Genomic DNA, 17,014 nt, shown 5'->3' with positions numbered 1-17,014 from the left:
TTCTCTTTCAGTTTGTTTTCTTCTGCTTTGATGTCCTGAATAGCAAATGTGAGACCCAGATTGTGCCTCTAAGTACTGCACTATAAAGTGGTCCTCACATTCCTGAGATATCGGGAACTAAAAGATTATCACATTTCAGAGGTTCAAAATTAGGTTATCTCAATTATCCCAACTATCTAATTTATGATTTCTAGCAAACACTTTTGATCTTGGTTTACACGATAAGGACTTTTTTTGTTTGTGCTATTGATAAAGACATTTAAAAGATGGCTGTAGGCATTTTCATCAAGATTTGATATTTTCAGTATGCACATGCAGTTACTGTTAGCTGCAGTGTGGGTATACAGATAGTGTTATCTGAACTCGGAAGTAAGCCTCTTTCTTTGAAGAATTAGTCAGGCTTTTATTTTTTATATGTTTATTTTTATTTTTGCTTCTTTTGTGTGGAGCGTTGTAGGGTGGCTAAGGGCAACACTAGGTGGGTTGGTTCTTTTGCTGTATTAAAGTGAGAATGTTAGATTTGTGTTGAGACCTACTATTGAAGACAACTGTTGTGATACCCTGAGCTAAAGGGAAAGAGGCAAGGAGGGATAGAAACAAGGAGGGAGGGGGCCTAGGCTGGGGCCTGGCCAGGTTTGGAGTCAGGAGGGCTACTGTTGAATCTTAGTTCTGTCACTCTGTTTTCCTGACCTAAGTTCCTTCATCTTTCTGAGCTTGAGTTTTATTAGCAAAAGATGAGGTAGTTGGGAAGATCAAATCAATTAACTCATGAGAAGACGTGCTGTCTGACTTATAAATATTGAGTACTGTGGAGACTTTAGAGTTTGCCATTCATATTTTAGTTATAGTATTTCAATGATATGTACGAAGCTTAAAACTCCCCCTTTTGGGTAAATAAATTTCCAGAGGTATGATATTCTGAATAAATTAGTTAAACCATAGTTTGTGAAACCTGGTTATAGCTGATACTTAGTAAATGGAAATCAGGTGTAGTCCAGAAGTTTATGCTCAAGGTGGCGCTGTTTCCCCATAAATGTGGTAACGTTTTGCATTTTTATCCTTGTCGGTACTAAGTCAAGCAAATGACTGAATATGTATTTAGGACTGAGTTTGCCTTCTGTAGCCCCCAGGCCTTCTGGCCTTGTGGAACCTTACCCAATATCACATCCTAGAAATACATCTCATATTTACTATAATTTATATATGAGAGTTGTCATAATAAACTAGTTGATTTGTTATATTTTTTAAGGCATTTATTAAAATGACACTTTAGATTTTACAGCTCTCTTTTTGTATTTTAGAGTCATTTATGTTTTTAGATCTCAAATATGTGAAGAGCTTGTAGGCCCTGGTTCCTAATGGGGTAAAAGACCTAATATAGCTCTTCCTCGCATTGGTTATACGGTGCAAGGGAAAATATTCATGCTGAACTTCGTTTTTACTAGTAATCTGTGTCAAGACCATCATGTTAATTGTTTCCAGCTTCTTGTCTGAAACTACACAATTACTTTACAGGTGTGGTCATTCTGAGGTTGATGTGAATTATTTTGTTTTGTTTGTTTTTAGATCCGGGGATTTCTGTCACGGTTTGATAATGTCCTTCCTGTCAGCCTGGCATTTGACAAGTGTACAGCTTGTTCTTCCAAAGTAAGTTATTCTGAATTTTAGGGACTTGTCTTTTTAAAATAAGTTCATTAGCCTTACTAGTCAGAGGCATTAAAACCAACTGAGTGCTTTTGGGGCGGGGGGGCGGGGAGTCTAAAAGACGAGAAAGGGCTTTGTTTTCATTTATCTGTATTCATTCCCATAGAGTAACCAGCCTGAGACAATTTGATTTGTAGTGTACAGAGAGAGACTGAATTAGAGGTTTTAGTTTGTATCAATACTTGCATCTGGTAATTTTGGCTTGAGTTTTACTGGTCTTTGTTCTTTCCCAGACAGTTCCTCCCTCTCATGGACTGTCATAGAGCAAACTTTTTAAGTGTTCCTCAGAGGATGGGGAATACCAGGCAGTCTTGGTGGTGTGTCTTTGGAGAGCTATATAATGACAAAAAAAAAAAAAGTTGGGAGCCTGGAGGGGGAGCCAATAAAAGGGCCTGTTCAGCTTTGATCTTTCCAGAGGCTCTAAAAATAGATCTGGTATGTCCTCCATTGTAATGGGATACGGCTAATATATCTCAAAACTAAGTAATGGCATCTCATTCTTTAATAGGCTTGGAGGTAGTCTGAGTTATTTTTACATGTTTGCTGCATGTTATAACTAATTTCCTTTTGGATGTCTCTTTAAGCCTCTAACACCCAGTGATTTAAACTGAGCTTTCAAAACTCATGATTCTTGATAAAACTTTCATGTTCAAGTATTATGCAAAACAGTGTTGTGGTCATTAATCCCAAACTCCAGCTTCTCAGTTATAATTTGAAACCTCTTTGCTGTGTAGGCTAGCTACATCTGGCAGCATGGAAGGGATTAAATTCTAGGGACATTTTCTCTGCCCTGGGTTGACAAGCCTTCTTTGAAAACTCCATTTGTGTCTTATGTTATGAGAAGTACAATTCCGACCAGGTTCTCTAAAAATTTAACTCAGATTTGACAACAGTGTAGATAAATTTGGTTAATTCTAGGTGCTTAAAAATTTAGAGTAATTTTTTCTTTTTTCTTTCAAAAGTAAGCTAAACTGCTTTATCAAGTGTCTGTGTTGAGACTTAAAGCATACCAATTGTTGTCAGTAGTTACTCATGAGCCCATTCTTCCTGTAGTTTCTTTAAGGTATCTTACATCTGCTCGAGTCAAGGCTTCATGGATGTCTATGTGCACTTCTGTCTTCAGAAATGCAAGTTTTAGGATTATATGCTTTTAAGTGGAGCACATTTTTTTTTCTTTGAATGGCTGAACTAATTGATCTCAAAATAACTTGGCACAGTTATTTTAATAAGTACTATTTATATTTAATAAGTAGTATTAATTTTCATATTGAAATCGTTTGGCTCAGGTGCCAGTTTTTCTGTGGCTTTATGTAGATCTTGCTAGTCAATGAAATAAAAGTAATTGGGCTCTCTAAATGAAATGCAAACACTCATCCTTTCTTGTTCTTATTCTAATTAAATTAGCCCTTGAGAAACTGTTTATAAAAGAATCACAAGCATACCAGCTAGTTCAGGTCCTTTATATTGTATTTTTTGAAAGAGAATAGCTTTGCATTTTATTTTCACACTTATTGTAAGCATTACATTAAATGTAAGTATCACTTTTTTGTTAGCAAAATTATTTCCTCTTGGTGGTCATTCTGAGAGTCCTGCTTTACACAAACATGCTGGCCAATTTAATACAAACTGACTTGGATTTTAACAGCTGTGCTATTCCCATAGCGATCACTTTTCATGTGGTCAGGGTATTAAATTTCTTTTGTGCTGGAAAGGTTGCTTCATTGGTACACGTATTTCCTTACAGTAGAAACACAGCATTTACTTACTTGGCTAACTTCTTTATTCACTTAGGAGAATGTCATTCTCTATTATCTGCAAACCCAACATTAATACTTTGAAATGACAAATCCAATTACATTTTCGTCTCTGTGTATGTGAATTTTTCTTAATGCATACTTAGCGTAATATTTTTTATACTGAGTCATATCATAGTTGTTACTGTTTCAAAAAGATTCTTCGGGCTAAAAATGACTTTTGAAAAATTCTCCTTTGCCATCTATGAAGTAATTTTTTCCCTTGGTAGTTTTCACTATTAAAAAAAAAAAAATAGAACCAAGGAGATACTTGTCTTGATTGAACCACAAATACAGACAGAAAGATTGGGGAGGTGGAATAAGTTCAACTGAGTAATAATGTTCTTGTTCATACATATATAAATAATATATAGACTTTTTATAAGGTATGAGGTGGGAAATAATACAGTTCTCTACTTCAGTGGCAGGGAAGGCTGAATCATCTACACATAAATCATTCTTACCCTGTTTGATTTTAGCTTGGTGCGTAGCCAGGTGAATTGTTCCATCTTACAGAAAAACTATTGAAGAATCTGGGGGCGGGGGAGGGGAATGGTGAGCAGTTACTTTCATTCCAATTTCTGTTGATTACCTTGCAAGACTTTCTAAAATGACAGTATCTGCCACTGGGATTTCAAAAAACCCTATTGGAAAGTACATGAGTTGTTTTTTTTAGTTCTAAAAAGGGATTTAGAGCCAGCTAGAGTTTTGTGGAGTTACTTTACTATCATAGAGAAAAGTACCATTTTGAAACCAATATTCTTGAGTTTCTCATATTGAATTTGTTGTTATTAGCCTTTCACCTAAATATTTTTGGGGGAAGTTAGGGTATTTTTTTTTGGTAATTTTCTATTGATATAATTTTAAGTTTCAAGAATAGTACAAGTTATTCCTGAATACCCTTTACCCAGATTCATCAATTGTTTACATTTTGTCCCATTTGTGTCTAGAGGCTCCTTTCCCTGGAGCTCTTCCACTCCCCGTTCTCTTTTTCTTAAAACTTTGAGATTAAGTTGGAGACATTGTAATCATTTATAACTAAGTACTTTAGTGTATTTCCTAAGAACAAGAACAAGGCTATTCTCTTACCTAAACACAATACACTTATCAAATTCAGGCAATTTAATGTTTATACAATACTGTTGTCTAATCCAGTCTATATTTCAAATGTTATTTGTACCAGTAGTGTCCTTTATAGGTTTTTTGTTTTTGTTTTTTCCACCCAGACCAGGATCCAATTCAGCATCAAACAATTGCATTTAATTGTCTTGTCTCTTTGGCTTCCCTCAATCTGGAAAAGTTCCTTATCCTTTCTTTGTCTTTGCTAACATTCTGATATTTTGCCAGTTATTTTGTAGAATTTGCCTTGATTTGGATTTGCCTACTGTTTCCTTATGATTAGGTTCAAGTTCTGAATTTTTGGTAGGACTATCAGTGAAGTGATGATGCATCCTTCTGTCAGGAGGCACATGAAGTATTTTAACCCCTTTAGTGATGTTAATATCCTCCTCTCTATATTTGTAACTAACTTACCCAACAGTGAGAAACCTGGATCCCATTACCCTGGATATGTTTATTCATTTGCTCAAGCCTAGATTACACAAAGTAGTTTCAAAATTGCTAGCCTATACTACTGCAGAAAGTAAACCTACTAACTAGAGTTTAATTGTGCATGGTTCTTTTTTTCTAGGTAAAATTTATACACAGTGAAATATATGAATCTTAAAGAGAATTCTGGAAGTTTTGACAAATATATCAACACCCATGTAATGTACATTTCACCCAAGATATAGAACATTTTCATTACTCCAGAAAGTACCCTTGTACCCCTTCCATTCAATCCTGGGGGAGGGAGGCAGTGTGTTGATTATTGTGACCATTCTCTTTCCCCATAAGGAGAAAGCCAGGCACCTTCTAGTGTTTTATGTAACAGTAGTCTTATTTCTGGAACCCAAAAGTTGACTAGAAACTTCCCTCGGATCTTCAATAAGGAGCAGGGGTCTGCATGAAGAGACTGTGTGCAGAGTACTCTTGCCTGTGTTGCACAGTTGTATCCCACACAACTTCGGCGATATTGCAGGAACAGCCTGTTATGAAGAAGCATGCCCCAGACTTGGTTTCCATACCATCTGGGACTTGCCTGCTGCACAGATGTAACAGGATGTGCCCAGAAACCTGATCTTGAGATTTTGATTAGCGATTGGCAACCCTAATGACAGACTCCTTGTGGTGTTTACTATGCAGTGGGCTCTTCTGTTTGTTGATGGCTTATGATTAAATTTTTCAAAGTGTCTTCTTAACTTTTCGTACGCATCTGTGTTTGTGTCTTGAAGACTGGTACAGAGGGGGTATAGGAATTGTGTATGTTAGCTAGTATCATCATTTGGTAAGTTATACTTTCTTTTTGTCTTTGCCATAACCAGCCTATCCATTTATCTTTTGATATTATATAATCCTACCTTTTTTCTGTCATGTTTCTTTGTAAATGAAAAAGTGTGAAATATCAGTATTAAACTTGGCTACTTAAACTTTAAGAAAAAACTCTGTCCCAAAGCAACGTGTTGCCTAAGAGTTCTGCAAATAATCTATTTTGAAGCTAGAAAGGCAAATCCTAGATTTTCCAGGAAAAGTTAAAGTCTTACTGTTTGTCTGTTAGCAGGCATTCATTTATTCAGCTGACATTTGAGTCCCTGCTGGGTGCCAAAGATACAAAGATGGTTAAAATAGTCATTGCCCTTAAGGAACACAATCTAGAGGGTGAGATAGACATATAAACCAGTGACGATTTCCCTTAATTTGTCATGTGCTCTGCAGTCAAGGTACATCATCTCGTTATGGTGTCCTAGTACCAATTTATAAATGGGAACGACCTGGGAACGCCTTGCAGAGAGTGACTTCTGAGTTGATGCTTAATGATGAGTAAGAATTTCTAGAAACACATGGGAGAGAGGAGAAGAGGAAGGCATTCTAAGCAGGAGAAATTGCATGAATAATAATCAGGGGCAAGAAAAATGGCACATTTTTGAAGTTGTTCAGTATAGCAGTTGTGACGACCTGAGACACCTAATTCCCTACAAATTGTCCTCTTGTCTTTGTGAATGCCATTTCAACTTCAGCTATTCTTCATTTGGAATCTGGTGTACTCTGTCTAACACTTAGGCTGCTGTTTTGAATTTTATAATTCCACATAAAACTCTTTCTTACCTTAGGGGGTTTCCTAGCCTTAGGAACCCAGCAGCTGCAACAGGGTGGTTTGGAGGCCAGGAAGTTGGTCAGGGGATTTCCAGGGTCCTGGCTCTGCTCCCTCGCTGGCCGGCTGAATGACCGCGAGCAAGGTGCTCCCCCCTCTTTCCGCCTCCATTTCTTCTTTTGTTAAATGAGTCAGTTGGATGAGATAAGCTCTGGCTCTTTATTGACACTCAAAGTTACTAGCTTTTATATTTTCTTTACTTAATTTTACTTTATTCGTTAGTCCACAGCAATCCATTTTAATTATTTAAAAAATCAGACAATATTTTTCAGGATAAAAAAAGATAATCACATTCCAACCAGTCAAGTCACCATTAGCTGTTGATCTCTACCCTTCTTGACTTAGAAAAAATCGGTATGGATATAGGTACATGTAGATAATTTTTCTCTCTGAACATTCTTATTATAAGTTTGAAATTGGCTTTAGAGAGAGGGATTTATGGTGCTGCATCAAGAATACTCCCTTCTGCTCTGATATGATAGGGTTTTAAATCTCAGTCATTTACAAGGACTGGCCAGAGCCCAATCGGAAGAGCTCTCCAAAGCTTGTGCCAGGATTTTTTGCATTCAACTTCTCAGTGGCAAATATTACTCAAAACTGGACTGCAGACAGGTTTTCTTTCTCCTTTCCAAGAGGGACATAAATCTCTGATTTGGAAAATGATGAGTAACCTCCAGGTTCCCTTTCCCTATCTCCTTCACCCGGTGAGGCCTCGAGTCTTCTGTTTTAATGCGTGATGGATTCCATATGTATGGTTGTGTGGTGTAAACTGTATCCCACGTCTTATCCTTAGCAACTAGTGTTTCTCCGATCTCCAGAACTGCTTGGTTCCCAAAAGGAGATGGAATATCTAGCCAGAGCCAGTGTGGAGTATTCAGTTACAAGCTCTAACCTCAGAGCTCTTGGCTCTTCACCTCCTTGAAAAACCTTGGACATTTCTCCCTTTGCTTCAATTTCCTCATCCATAGAGTGGGGAAAATATTTTCTGTTTCCCAGGGAAATTGCAAAGGCTGACGTGTCTCCTGTTCCCTGTGACCAAGTACCAAGGCCTTTGCCCACTCTTGGGACTGATGTTGACATCAGAAATTAAAAGAAAACAAAGACCCCTGTGATCACATTTCGTCTCCTGGGGTCTTTGGAACCCTTTCTGGGTTCACTGTTTGTTCACAAACAGGTACAATGAGAGTCCTAATTGAAGGTCAAGGCTGTCCTGGCAGTGAGAGGCTGCAGAAACCTTCCATCAAAACTCGTGACAGCTACTGCCAAAACCTTTTCCGTGATTCCAGAGAACTCAGCCCTGCTTATTACTTCTGACCTGTGGTCTACTGACACCACCTAGTCAGCGCTTAAAGCTTGTGCTGCTTACACCTTTCCCTATCACCTGTGGTCACAGAGACAGGCCAGCTTGCCTAAATACATTTTTTTTCTTACAGGATCCTTTTTACTATCCAGACCAGAAAGATTAGGACTGTGTACTCCTTACATAGTTCCACTGTCTGCCTGGCACAAACATATTCTTCTGGTTATTGAAAATATAGGTTCCTTTTAGTTTGGAATTAATCTCATTCACTTTAAACTTTCCCCCCAAGCCTAACCCTTGACATAGTGGTTCTTAAAATTTTTGAGTCATAGGCCTTGTTTAGACTGATGAAAGCAGTAGACCCTGCTCTCCTGAAATGTGCAAAGCCGGACAGTTTTACAGATAATTTCAGTAGCTGCATGAAGTACCTGAAACATGCCTGTGGATCCTAGGGGAGCACCTTGCTCTATGAATTTTTCTTTGGTACGCTTTCCAAGCTCTCCTGGATGAAACGCTGGGGAGGAGTGTTGCGGCCAGACCCAGCTCCACCCTGTATGGCTTCAGAATGTCTCCAGCTCTCTAGCAGGATCATTTTTCTCAACTTATAGTAAAGGGAGATGCAGGAGCTGATCTAAAACTAGATTTTATTTTATGGTTCTGAGATTGCAGAATTTCTTGATCAGCTATTTCACTTTTTTAAACCCAACTGCATCCCATGGGGGAACAGGGGAAGAGACTGACTTTGCTCAGAATTCTAAGAGTTAGTTCTCCCTCCTCTGGTGGTACATTGATTTGACTCCGGATGAGCAGAGAGCCCCAACTATCACCTGTTTATGTTTCTTTTTTCCTTTTTATTTCTATAATACATTCATCTTCTTCTCTTCTCCCTCTACCCTTAATACCTTTTGGAAAGTAGGGAGGAAGGAACATGGTAGTAACTCTAGATTTTTGAAATAAGGGAGCCATCAGCTTGAATTGGGAAACTTTTCATGGATGTCCATGCTTATACATATATGGGTGGTATACCATACATGGCTATTTAGATTGAATGCTTAAAATACCAAAGTACATATTTATGAGTTTATTTTAATCACTATTGTCATAGCAGTCCAATTCAACAAACATTGGGGCTCCTCTTTCATGATACATTTTTGGATGATACAAAGGTGAACAAGGTAGCCTCTGACATTTTTGATATCTTTTCTGCACAAGATAAGAAAGCTATATTTCATGATTATACAGTTCAAACATATCAAATTATTTAAACATCTTTACTCAAGAAAAGTTTCTAGCTTAGAAGAAGTAACTGATCTCTAGCAAGTGGTAGGAACTGATTAAATATGTTTGAATGGTGAGAAAAATGAATGAATGATTTGGTAGGTAAATAAGTGAATGACACAACAGGAGGGGGAAAAAGGAAGATAGCATGTGCCCTCCAGGAACTCACAGGCTTGTGGGCAGCTAAGACTCAGCAAGCAGAACACCCTTTGCCTAATAGTATGGAGGTATGATTTCTCATTAAGCCATAAATGGTAGCTATTATTGAATGCTACATTTCAGTGTTCTGAGTATTTATTCAGCTAAGCTTCTTTCCAGCTTTTACTATGTCAGTTGCTTTAGTTGATGCTTTTGATGATTTGTTATTGTGTTGGAAGATCATTTCCAGAGTATATTAAAACAGGGAGCCTTTGGGATTCATCAAGGATGATTTAGCATTTACCTAAGGACACGGTCTGACATTGAGCTCTTTGAAAGGTTTTGCTTGCTGTCCTGCAGGACTTTTAAGTGTCTCACCATGTTGTCTTTTTTTTTTTTCGCCCCTAAAGGGCCTTTCAGTATCCTGTCCAGGTATTTCTAAAGGTACTTATAACAGTCTTTTTTTTTTTTTTTTTTTGCTGGAGAAAATGCGAAAGAACTGTTTGAGAACATCCTATTCCTAAAGTTATTGTCCTTATAACTTATTTATATAACATTTTATGTGACAATAGTAATAAGTTCTAGAATGTCTGGCCTTCCCTAGTTTTAAGTAAGTCTTTCATCATACAAATTTTGTTAAAGATTTTTTTTCTTAATGAGAAGACTACATGTTTCTTTTTTAACATCTTGAATTTATAGCTATCTGACTAAAATTGGAAAATACCTCTTCTGTGGTCCTAAAATGGCTGCAAGTGTGCTAAATATGAACAATCATAGAGGAATAGACATAGCAAATTTTATAAATTAAAGGAACCATTGTGGCTTATGTAAATGTGTATGTAACAGGGTCTTGAGGAATGACAGCATCATTGGCACAACTGCCCATTTTTCTGTGAGGACTGCTTTGAAGGGTATGTTGAATAGGCACGAGGCCTATAGTCAAAGCTTAACCTGTCATTGTCATTCTAGATGGTTTAGGTGGCTTTGTAGTTGACTCTGGATTCACTGGGCTATTTTGATATATTTAAGATCTTTATCAGCACTCCAACTTGGAATAGAAATCCATGCAAAAGTATATTTTTGAGTTATTTGTGAAGGCAGGAGAGCAAATTTGGGTTTCTCCCAGTTCTCTGTTGTACTTCACATTTCTTTTATGTTGTCAACTCTTTCCTGAAGGACCTTGAAGGGAGATGGTAGCAAAAGTGAGGATTGAGGCAAGTAACAATTATGAATCATTACATTAATACCTCTCACATATCCCAAATGTGGAACATGAGCTCAGTGTCACTTTTTCTTAAAGAAGAAAGCCTGACTAAAAACAACCCATAAGATTGCTACTGTGTGCATATCCAGATCTTCTGCCAGTTCCATTTGACGTGATGGACTTGTCTTCAGACACAATGCAAACAGATTCTAAAAAACTAATGAATGAAAACTGATTTCCTAGTAGAATAATGTACATAAGTAAGAAAACAAAAGACACACCATGTCACTTGGTTGTACTGGTGGAGTAAGAGTTTTATTTCACATCTGCTGTTCTTTGCCTAGTCACCACTTCCTATTATTGAGAATATTCCAATAGGCGCCTGTACCTGAAAAATGAGACCTACAACACCCTATTACACTCCCTGCACAGGGACTGCAAGTCCCAAGAAATGGGCCCTTTCACAGTGTTCCCTCGGGGAGCTACTGTGTGTGTTTCAGCTCTGCTGTGCTGAAAACAGTTGACAAGTTCTTCTTGGGAAATTGCTTCACAACTCACAATATTTTCCTCCTAATAACCTCAGCAGTTTGTGAGTTCTTGACATCTGAGGGTGGGTTTGATTTTTTTGGAAAAAGCCTAAAGTAATTTGAAGCTATGTGTTGTGACTAAAGGGAAAGAGCAAGAAAAAAATTAAAATTAAAAAAAACTGCAAGCGCTTCAAATAGCATGTGGGTAATGAATAAGTGAGAACACCAGTTCAAGGGAACTTAGAGAACACTAACTTCTTGACTCAGAGCTGGCAGAGAGACAATGATGTTTGGACATGGTCCATGCCATAGAAATGAGCACTGGCTTTAGAGAATGTTGCCTACCTGTGTGACCTGTGACAGGTATCTCAAACTTTCTGAGATTCAGTTAAAATGCCATGTTAGTGGCGATGAAGATTAAATGAGAGCTTCTATGCTCAGTGTCATGTAGTAGGCGTCCCCTAAATCTTTCTGATCGCTCCTTCGTACCAGCAGAGATCGGATGCTATTCCCATTTCCTTTCATAAATGCACTCACTTTGCAATTTTTGGTCACCAAATCTTTAAATCTTTAGACGTTGACAGAAAGGAAAGGGAACAAAAAATGATGAGCATTTCTTTTAAGAGGGCATAGCCTCAATAGGTGAGCAAATATTAATTTGCAGGTTATTAGACTCTGTCTTTTTACTTTTCCCTTTTCTTTTCCAGTAGGCTCTTCATGTACAGGTTTTATTATTATCCAAGATGAAGCTGAGGTTTAATGTTTCCCAGTAGTGTGCATTTGGGGAGGGGGTGAATCCTCTTCCTTCCTGAAGTATCTGTGACTAAAGTCAGGCCCACAGCTTGAGAGATGAGTTGACATAAACTTTGGGAACAACTTCTTGGCTCTGTTCCTTGCCTCTGAATTCTGAATTCCTCTTTGCTTTTAGAGGCAGAGACATAAGAGGCCCAGGATGGCAGTTTTGTGACAGCCCCAGGCCTGCTGCCTGTCAGTGCAGTAGCTCTTGTCTCCGTCCCACCCTGCTTCTCAGAAGCCATTCCAGCCTTGCCTTTTCTTGCTGTTGCTATAAATGGGTTGGAGGCCAGTGGAACATGAGCAGGAAGCACCAGCTGCCTTGGCTTAATCTTTCCAAATGCTGCAGCATTTCTTTCTTCCTTTAGCATCATGTTATGGTTGTTTTCATTGTCCCATTCAAACTTCCAGAGAAGTGGCTGACAAAAGGGCTTCCCAGTCTATCCAGTAGAGAGATCTTGAGGCTCAGAGAAATGACCTGAAAGTCCAGGATTTCCAACTCGTAGTTCACTTACCTACCATACCAAACATCTCTCGTACAATGATGTAACAGGATTAATCCACACTTCATAATTCCAGTGTACTTTTTGGGGGTGGGGGGAGATTCTACTTTAAATTTTTAGCGGTTTTGAGAACTGGTTGGTTAAGCTCCTTGGTGAACCAATTGGTTAACTTTCTTTGTGGGACTTGTTCTTTCAAAAGGTAACTCTGACACCCAAAAGAATGTATGGCTTATAGTCACGTCTTTTGACTGCGTCATCAGGAAAATCATGTGGGCTAGAGCAACTTCTTGGTGCCCTCCAGTATATTTGCTGGGTGGGAGATAAGAGTTTCATAGTTTTTCTTCAAGAAATTGTTTATGGCAAGCAGCTCACTTTCTCATTTTGGTTAATTTTCAGCTCAAATATTAAAAATAAAAAACATTTGGAGGATAGGGACATGTAGCTGCTAAGAATCCAAGGGGCTACTGTTTTGAAAATGCAAATATTTGTTTTGCATTTACTTCAGGCAGTAGGATAGTTTGCCTCCCATCTATCTATTCCTTTGAATACAGATACTGTTTAAGTGGCATTATTTTGAGTTGAGTACAGAGCCCAGCTGGTTTTGGAGAAATCACTGGGTCAAAATAATTGAGTATCATTGCAGACCAGGGGCCAAGAAACAGAATGATGGTATTTTTGGCAGGATTCCAGACACAGCAAAACCCACACCCCAAGCCTGTCTCCATAGTTTCCTGTGGTTTTCTCACTAAAGAGAAATAGCTTTTCTCTTAGAGGGTTCAAGATGGCTAGTTTGTACCTCATCATCATGAATTTGCTGCTTTGAGGTTATGTCCCAAAAGGCTTCATTTGGGAAGTTTGATGCACCACAGTTGTTGCAAACTGAATTGAGTCAGTTTCCTTGCTTCCAGTAGTGCAGATCTTTTTGGTAGAAATTGGTAGCTTCCAATGATTCCAGGCTATCGTGCTACCATGTGGTCTACAACAATAAATTCAGGTCTCAGACCAGATTTTGTTGCACAGGTAAACATTTGTTAGCAAGCAGGCAAGTTAGTTGTTCACTCTGTTCTTAGAGACTCAGAAAAGCTCCAACCCTCATCCTTCCCATGTGTATCTCCCATCAAAGGTTCAGTAGAGACAGATGCAGACATATTCTTGTTACATGATATATCATCTAACCTTTCTGTTGGATCAGGTGATGGAATCCCCTGTTAAGTCTCCAGACCCAGGACCAGAGCCTTAGGCCTAGAGTGCCCCTGCAAAGAGTATTTGTTTGGTTTCCCGGATTCTTATAACCCACGTGCATATAAAGGTTAGAGGTCCCTGTACAAAATTTCCAGCCAACCCATATATCTGGAACGCTATTACTTTCATCAAAAAAATTATTTCTCTTCTTTGTATTCATTAGGGAATCCCTTAGAACAAATTTAGATATCTGTAGTTGATACCCTCTTACTCTGGAGGCTGGACTTCTAATTAGTCTTTCAAATGTGAATCAATCACACCTGGGGGATGCGTTCCTGAGTAGGGTGCCTTAAATACCAATTAGCTACTCCTAGGAAGTAAAGGGAGAGATTGTGGTACATATCATGTGTGTGTGCACTATGCATGCTGAAGTATTTTAAAATAAGTTATAGAGAGTATAACAATAGGTATCCCTTTGTTTGACCTTGGAATAGTGTGTCTTCCATAATGTTGCCAGCCATTGATGAATGCGAAGTGTTAGTTGACCACTGACCTGTCATGATGAAATAGCCAGAGACACGGATGAGTGGTTTACCTGTAGGGCAGAGAAAGGAGAAAAGAGAATTATAATTGTTAGTCTATAGGCTTTGTTAAGCTCTTTTGTGTTCATTCATCTGCACTCCTGATATGTATGGAAGTAGAATCTCTCCCACCAAATTCTTCAGATAAATTTTTGTCCAGAATCATGGAGTGAGTAAATTATAGGAACTAACTTGAACCCTTGCCCTTTATAGTTCCTCTGCACTATAAGGGTAAGATGCCACCAAGCAGAATGATCATGATTCTTTAAGAATACCGTAGCACTTTTTCACCTGGGAGCGGGCATTGGCAAGGTAAAGCCACATACTAAGGATATAGTCCATAAGAGAACGCTAGGAGATTAGTACTTCAACTAGTGATAAGTAACATGATTCAAACCAGCCCTGTTACTGATACCAACCAAAGGAATTAGGTAAATTATTTTTCAACAGTCTTCTTGAACATGAAAGAACTAATAAATTGTGAGGAATTATTGAGTTGAGATTTGGGAAAGAATGTGAACACAGAAGAGTAAGCATAGTAGCTCTGGGGCCACTTTTGTCTTACGGGCATTTGCTAATCAGGACAAGAAAGTTGAAAGCCTAAGATCACTTTTGGTGTCCTTTCTTTCAAGATTAAAAATTGTAAGCCTGGGTATAGTCAAGCCTGGGAAACCAATTAAACCATTTCCCACTTAGAGTCGGGAATCCCCTGGATACTCCTAGGAGTAAGGGTAACGGGGAGTAAACCAACTCTCACATTGGCTGCAGCTCAGTTTCATATTCTCTTAGTGGCCCAGAAACCTTAAAATTTACTTGAATTTATATGATTCTGTTTAGCTAACACCTATTAGTGCCAGTTAAAAACAATGAAATTGTCTTAGAGGGAGATACCATGACTCTAGTCCTCAGATCATTTCTACAAATAATTTTTCAATTTCAGCATCATAAAAAAGATAAAAAGCAAAGAGAGCAGTAAATATGTGGGTAACTCTAAGTGAACATTGACTATGTAAGGAAGGATGACATTGGATTTTTTAAAATATGAAAGATTTAAAATATGGGACAAAAATAACAGTTGGGAGGCAGTAAATGGAATTGGTCTAAGGTTCCCATTATCTTGAAAGAGGGTAAAGGTGTTAGTTAATGTTTGACTATGAGGAGTCAGCGGTCTATGTTGTAATTAATAGACTTAAGACTAAACAAATAGAAAAATTTTATAACTTCTAACTAATAATGAGGAAAGTCTAATGAGAAATAATTTTCAGGAAGATAAAAGGAACATGGAATGAGTAAAATAGGTGTGGAACACAAGGAGTGGTGATAGACTTAAACCCACATGCATCTTAATGCATAAGTAATTACATTAAACATTAGATGACTAAAGGTTGTAGCTGAAAGACAAATATTATCAGACTAGATTTTTAAAAATTCTATGCATTATACAAACAATATATCTTAAGTATATGGTTACAGAATGATTGAAAATAAAAACATGAGCAGCCTCTGGGCTAGCAAACATACAGAGATTCGGGGAGAGTGGTGTCCCTGCAGAGGCATGGAAGTTCTGCACCCTTTCCCATATCTTGCCTCGTGCAGCTCTTCCATCCAGCTGTTCCTGGGCTATAACCTAGTACAATAAACAGGTTATTTAGATTAGCAAGTTGGGCTCTGGTAATGATTTTTAGGTGTTCTTCCAAAGACTTGGAATTGTTTTAGGCAGAACACAGTGTACTAAAAATTGAGCAACAAACAAATTCAGCAGTTATCCACTGTATCACAGTGTCTATGAAACATGTAAATTAGCTAGAAAGTTTTATGATTCAGCTTTTAAGCACCAACTCACTGTGCCCCAGGTTTAAGGAGGGATGGTATTCAAATTAGTTAATTTCATAGTTTCCATTTGACTGTCAAGATTATGCCATAGTTTTAAGAAACTATGCTGATAAAATCTATAATATTTCAATGAAACATACACAAGAAATTAAAACATACAGTATATCATTTGATTCAGTTTTTTCTGCAGTGAAGAATTTTATAGAAATCGCTTCTAAGTTCAGGAAGAGATTTCAAGACTTGGACAAAAACAATCCAATATTATTGAGAATTATGAATGATCAACTGATGTTTCTGAATGAGCATTTATTGATCACTTAGGATTGTCCCACAGACCTTTTTATAAATATGTCATGTGTGCTCCGAGGAGCCACAATATTCCAAGGAATCTCTAATGCTCTGTTTGATATGAAAAGCAAAGTGCATCCTTCCAAGGCTTGGGGAGAAGTGAAGAGGCAGATTTTTCTTTCGGCCTTCACAGTGCAGGCTGCAGCAAGGATTCAGAGAGAGGTAGCCTAAGAGGTTTCTTTAGAGAACCCATATTGAATTGGCATGATATATCAGTCAGAAAGCATCATGATGGGTGAACTGATAAAAATAAAGTTGTGTGTATATATTTAACAAAGAAAAGAAAAAGATGTAAAAATGTATGTAGTGTAAAATCTATACAGTGTAACACCACAAGATAGCTGGCGTAACTATGTTAATATCAGACAAGATAGACTTCAAGACAAAAAGCATTACTATGTATTACTGTTAACTTTTTAATGACAGGGTTTAATTTACCAGAAGATAGAATTCTAAATTTGTATATACCTAATAACATGATTACAAAATATACAAAACAAAATTTTATAGAACTATTAGAAAAAAGAGACAATCCATAATCACCATGGGAAAATCTTAACAAATCTTTCTCAGTAATTGAT

General features: G+C 37.8%; 1 protein-coding gene across 1 annotated transcript in view; it reads left to right on the top strand.

The window, feature by feature from the left end:
- Window positions 1-17,014, top strand: part of ATG7 (autophagy related 7) — a 282,375-nt gene that overhangs the window by 124,369 nt on the left and 140,992 nt on the right. The window contains exon 17 of the mRNA XM_054595174.1: window positions 1,567-1,647. Coding sequence (XP_054451149.1) covers window positions 1,567-1,647 — 81 coding nt within the window. The remainder of the gene's footprint in view (window positions 1-1,566; window positions 1,648-17,014) is intronic.

Source organism: Pteronotus mesoamericanus, unplaced genomic scaffold (genome assembly GCF_021234165.1).
Source record: "Pteronotus mesoamericanus isolate MK-2021 breed Mesoamerican mustached bat unplaced genomic scaffold, CSHL_Meso_final scaffold_54, whole genome shotgun sequence".
In the NCBI taxonomy this organism is placed as follows: Eukaryota; Metazoa; Chordata; class Mammalia; order Chiroptera; family Mormoopidae; genus Pteronotus; species Pteronotus mesoamericanus.
Note: the sequence above shows the minus strand (reverse complement) of the source record. Positions and strands in the feature narration are given on the sequence as shown.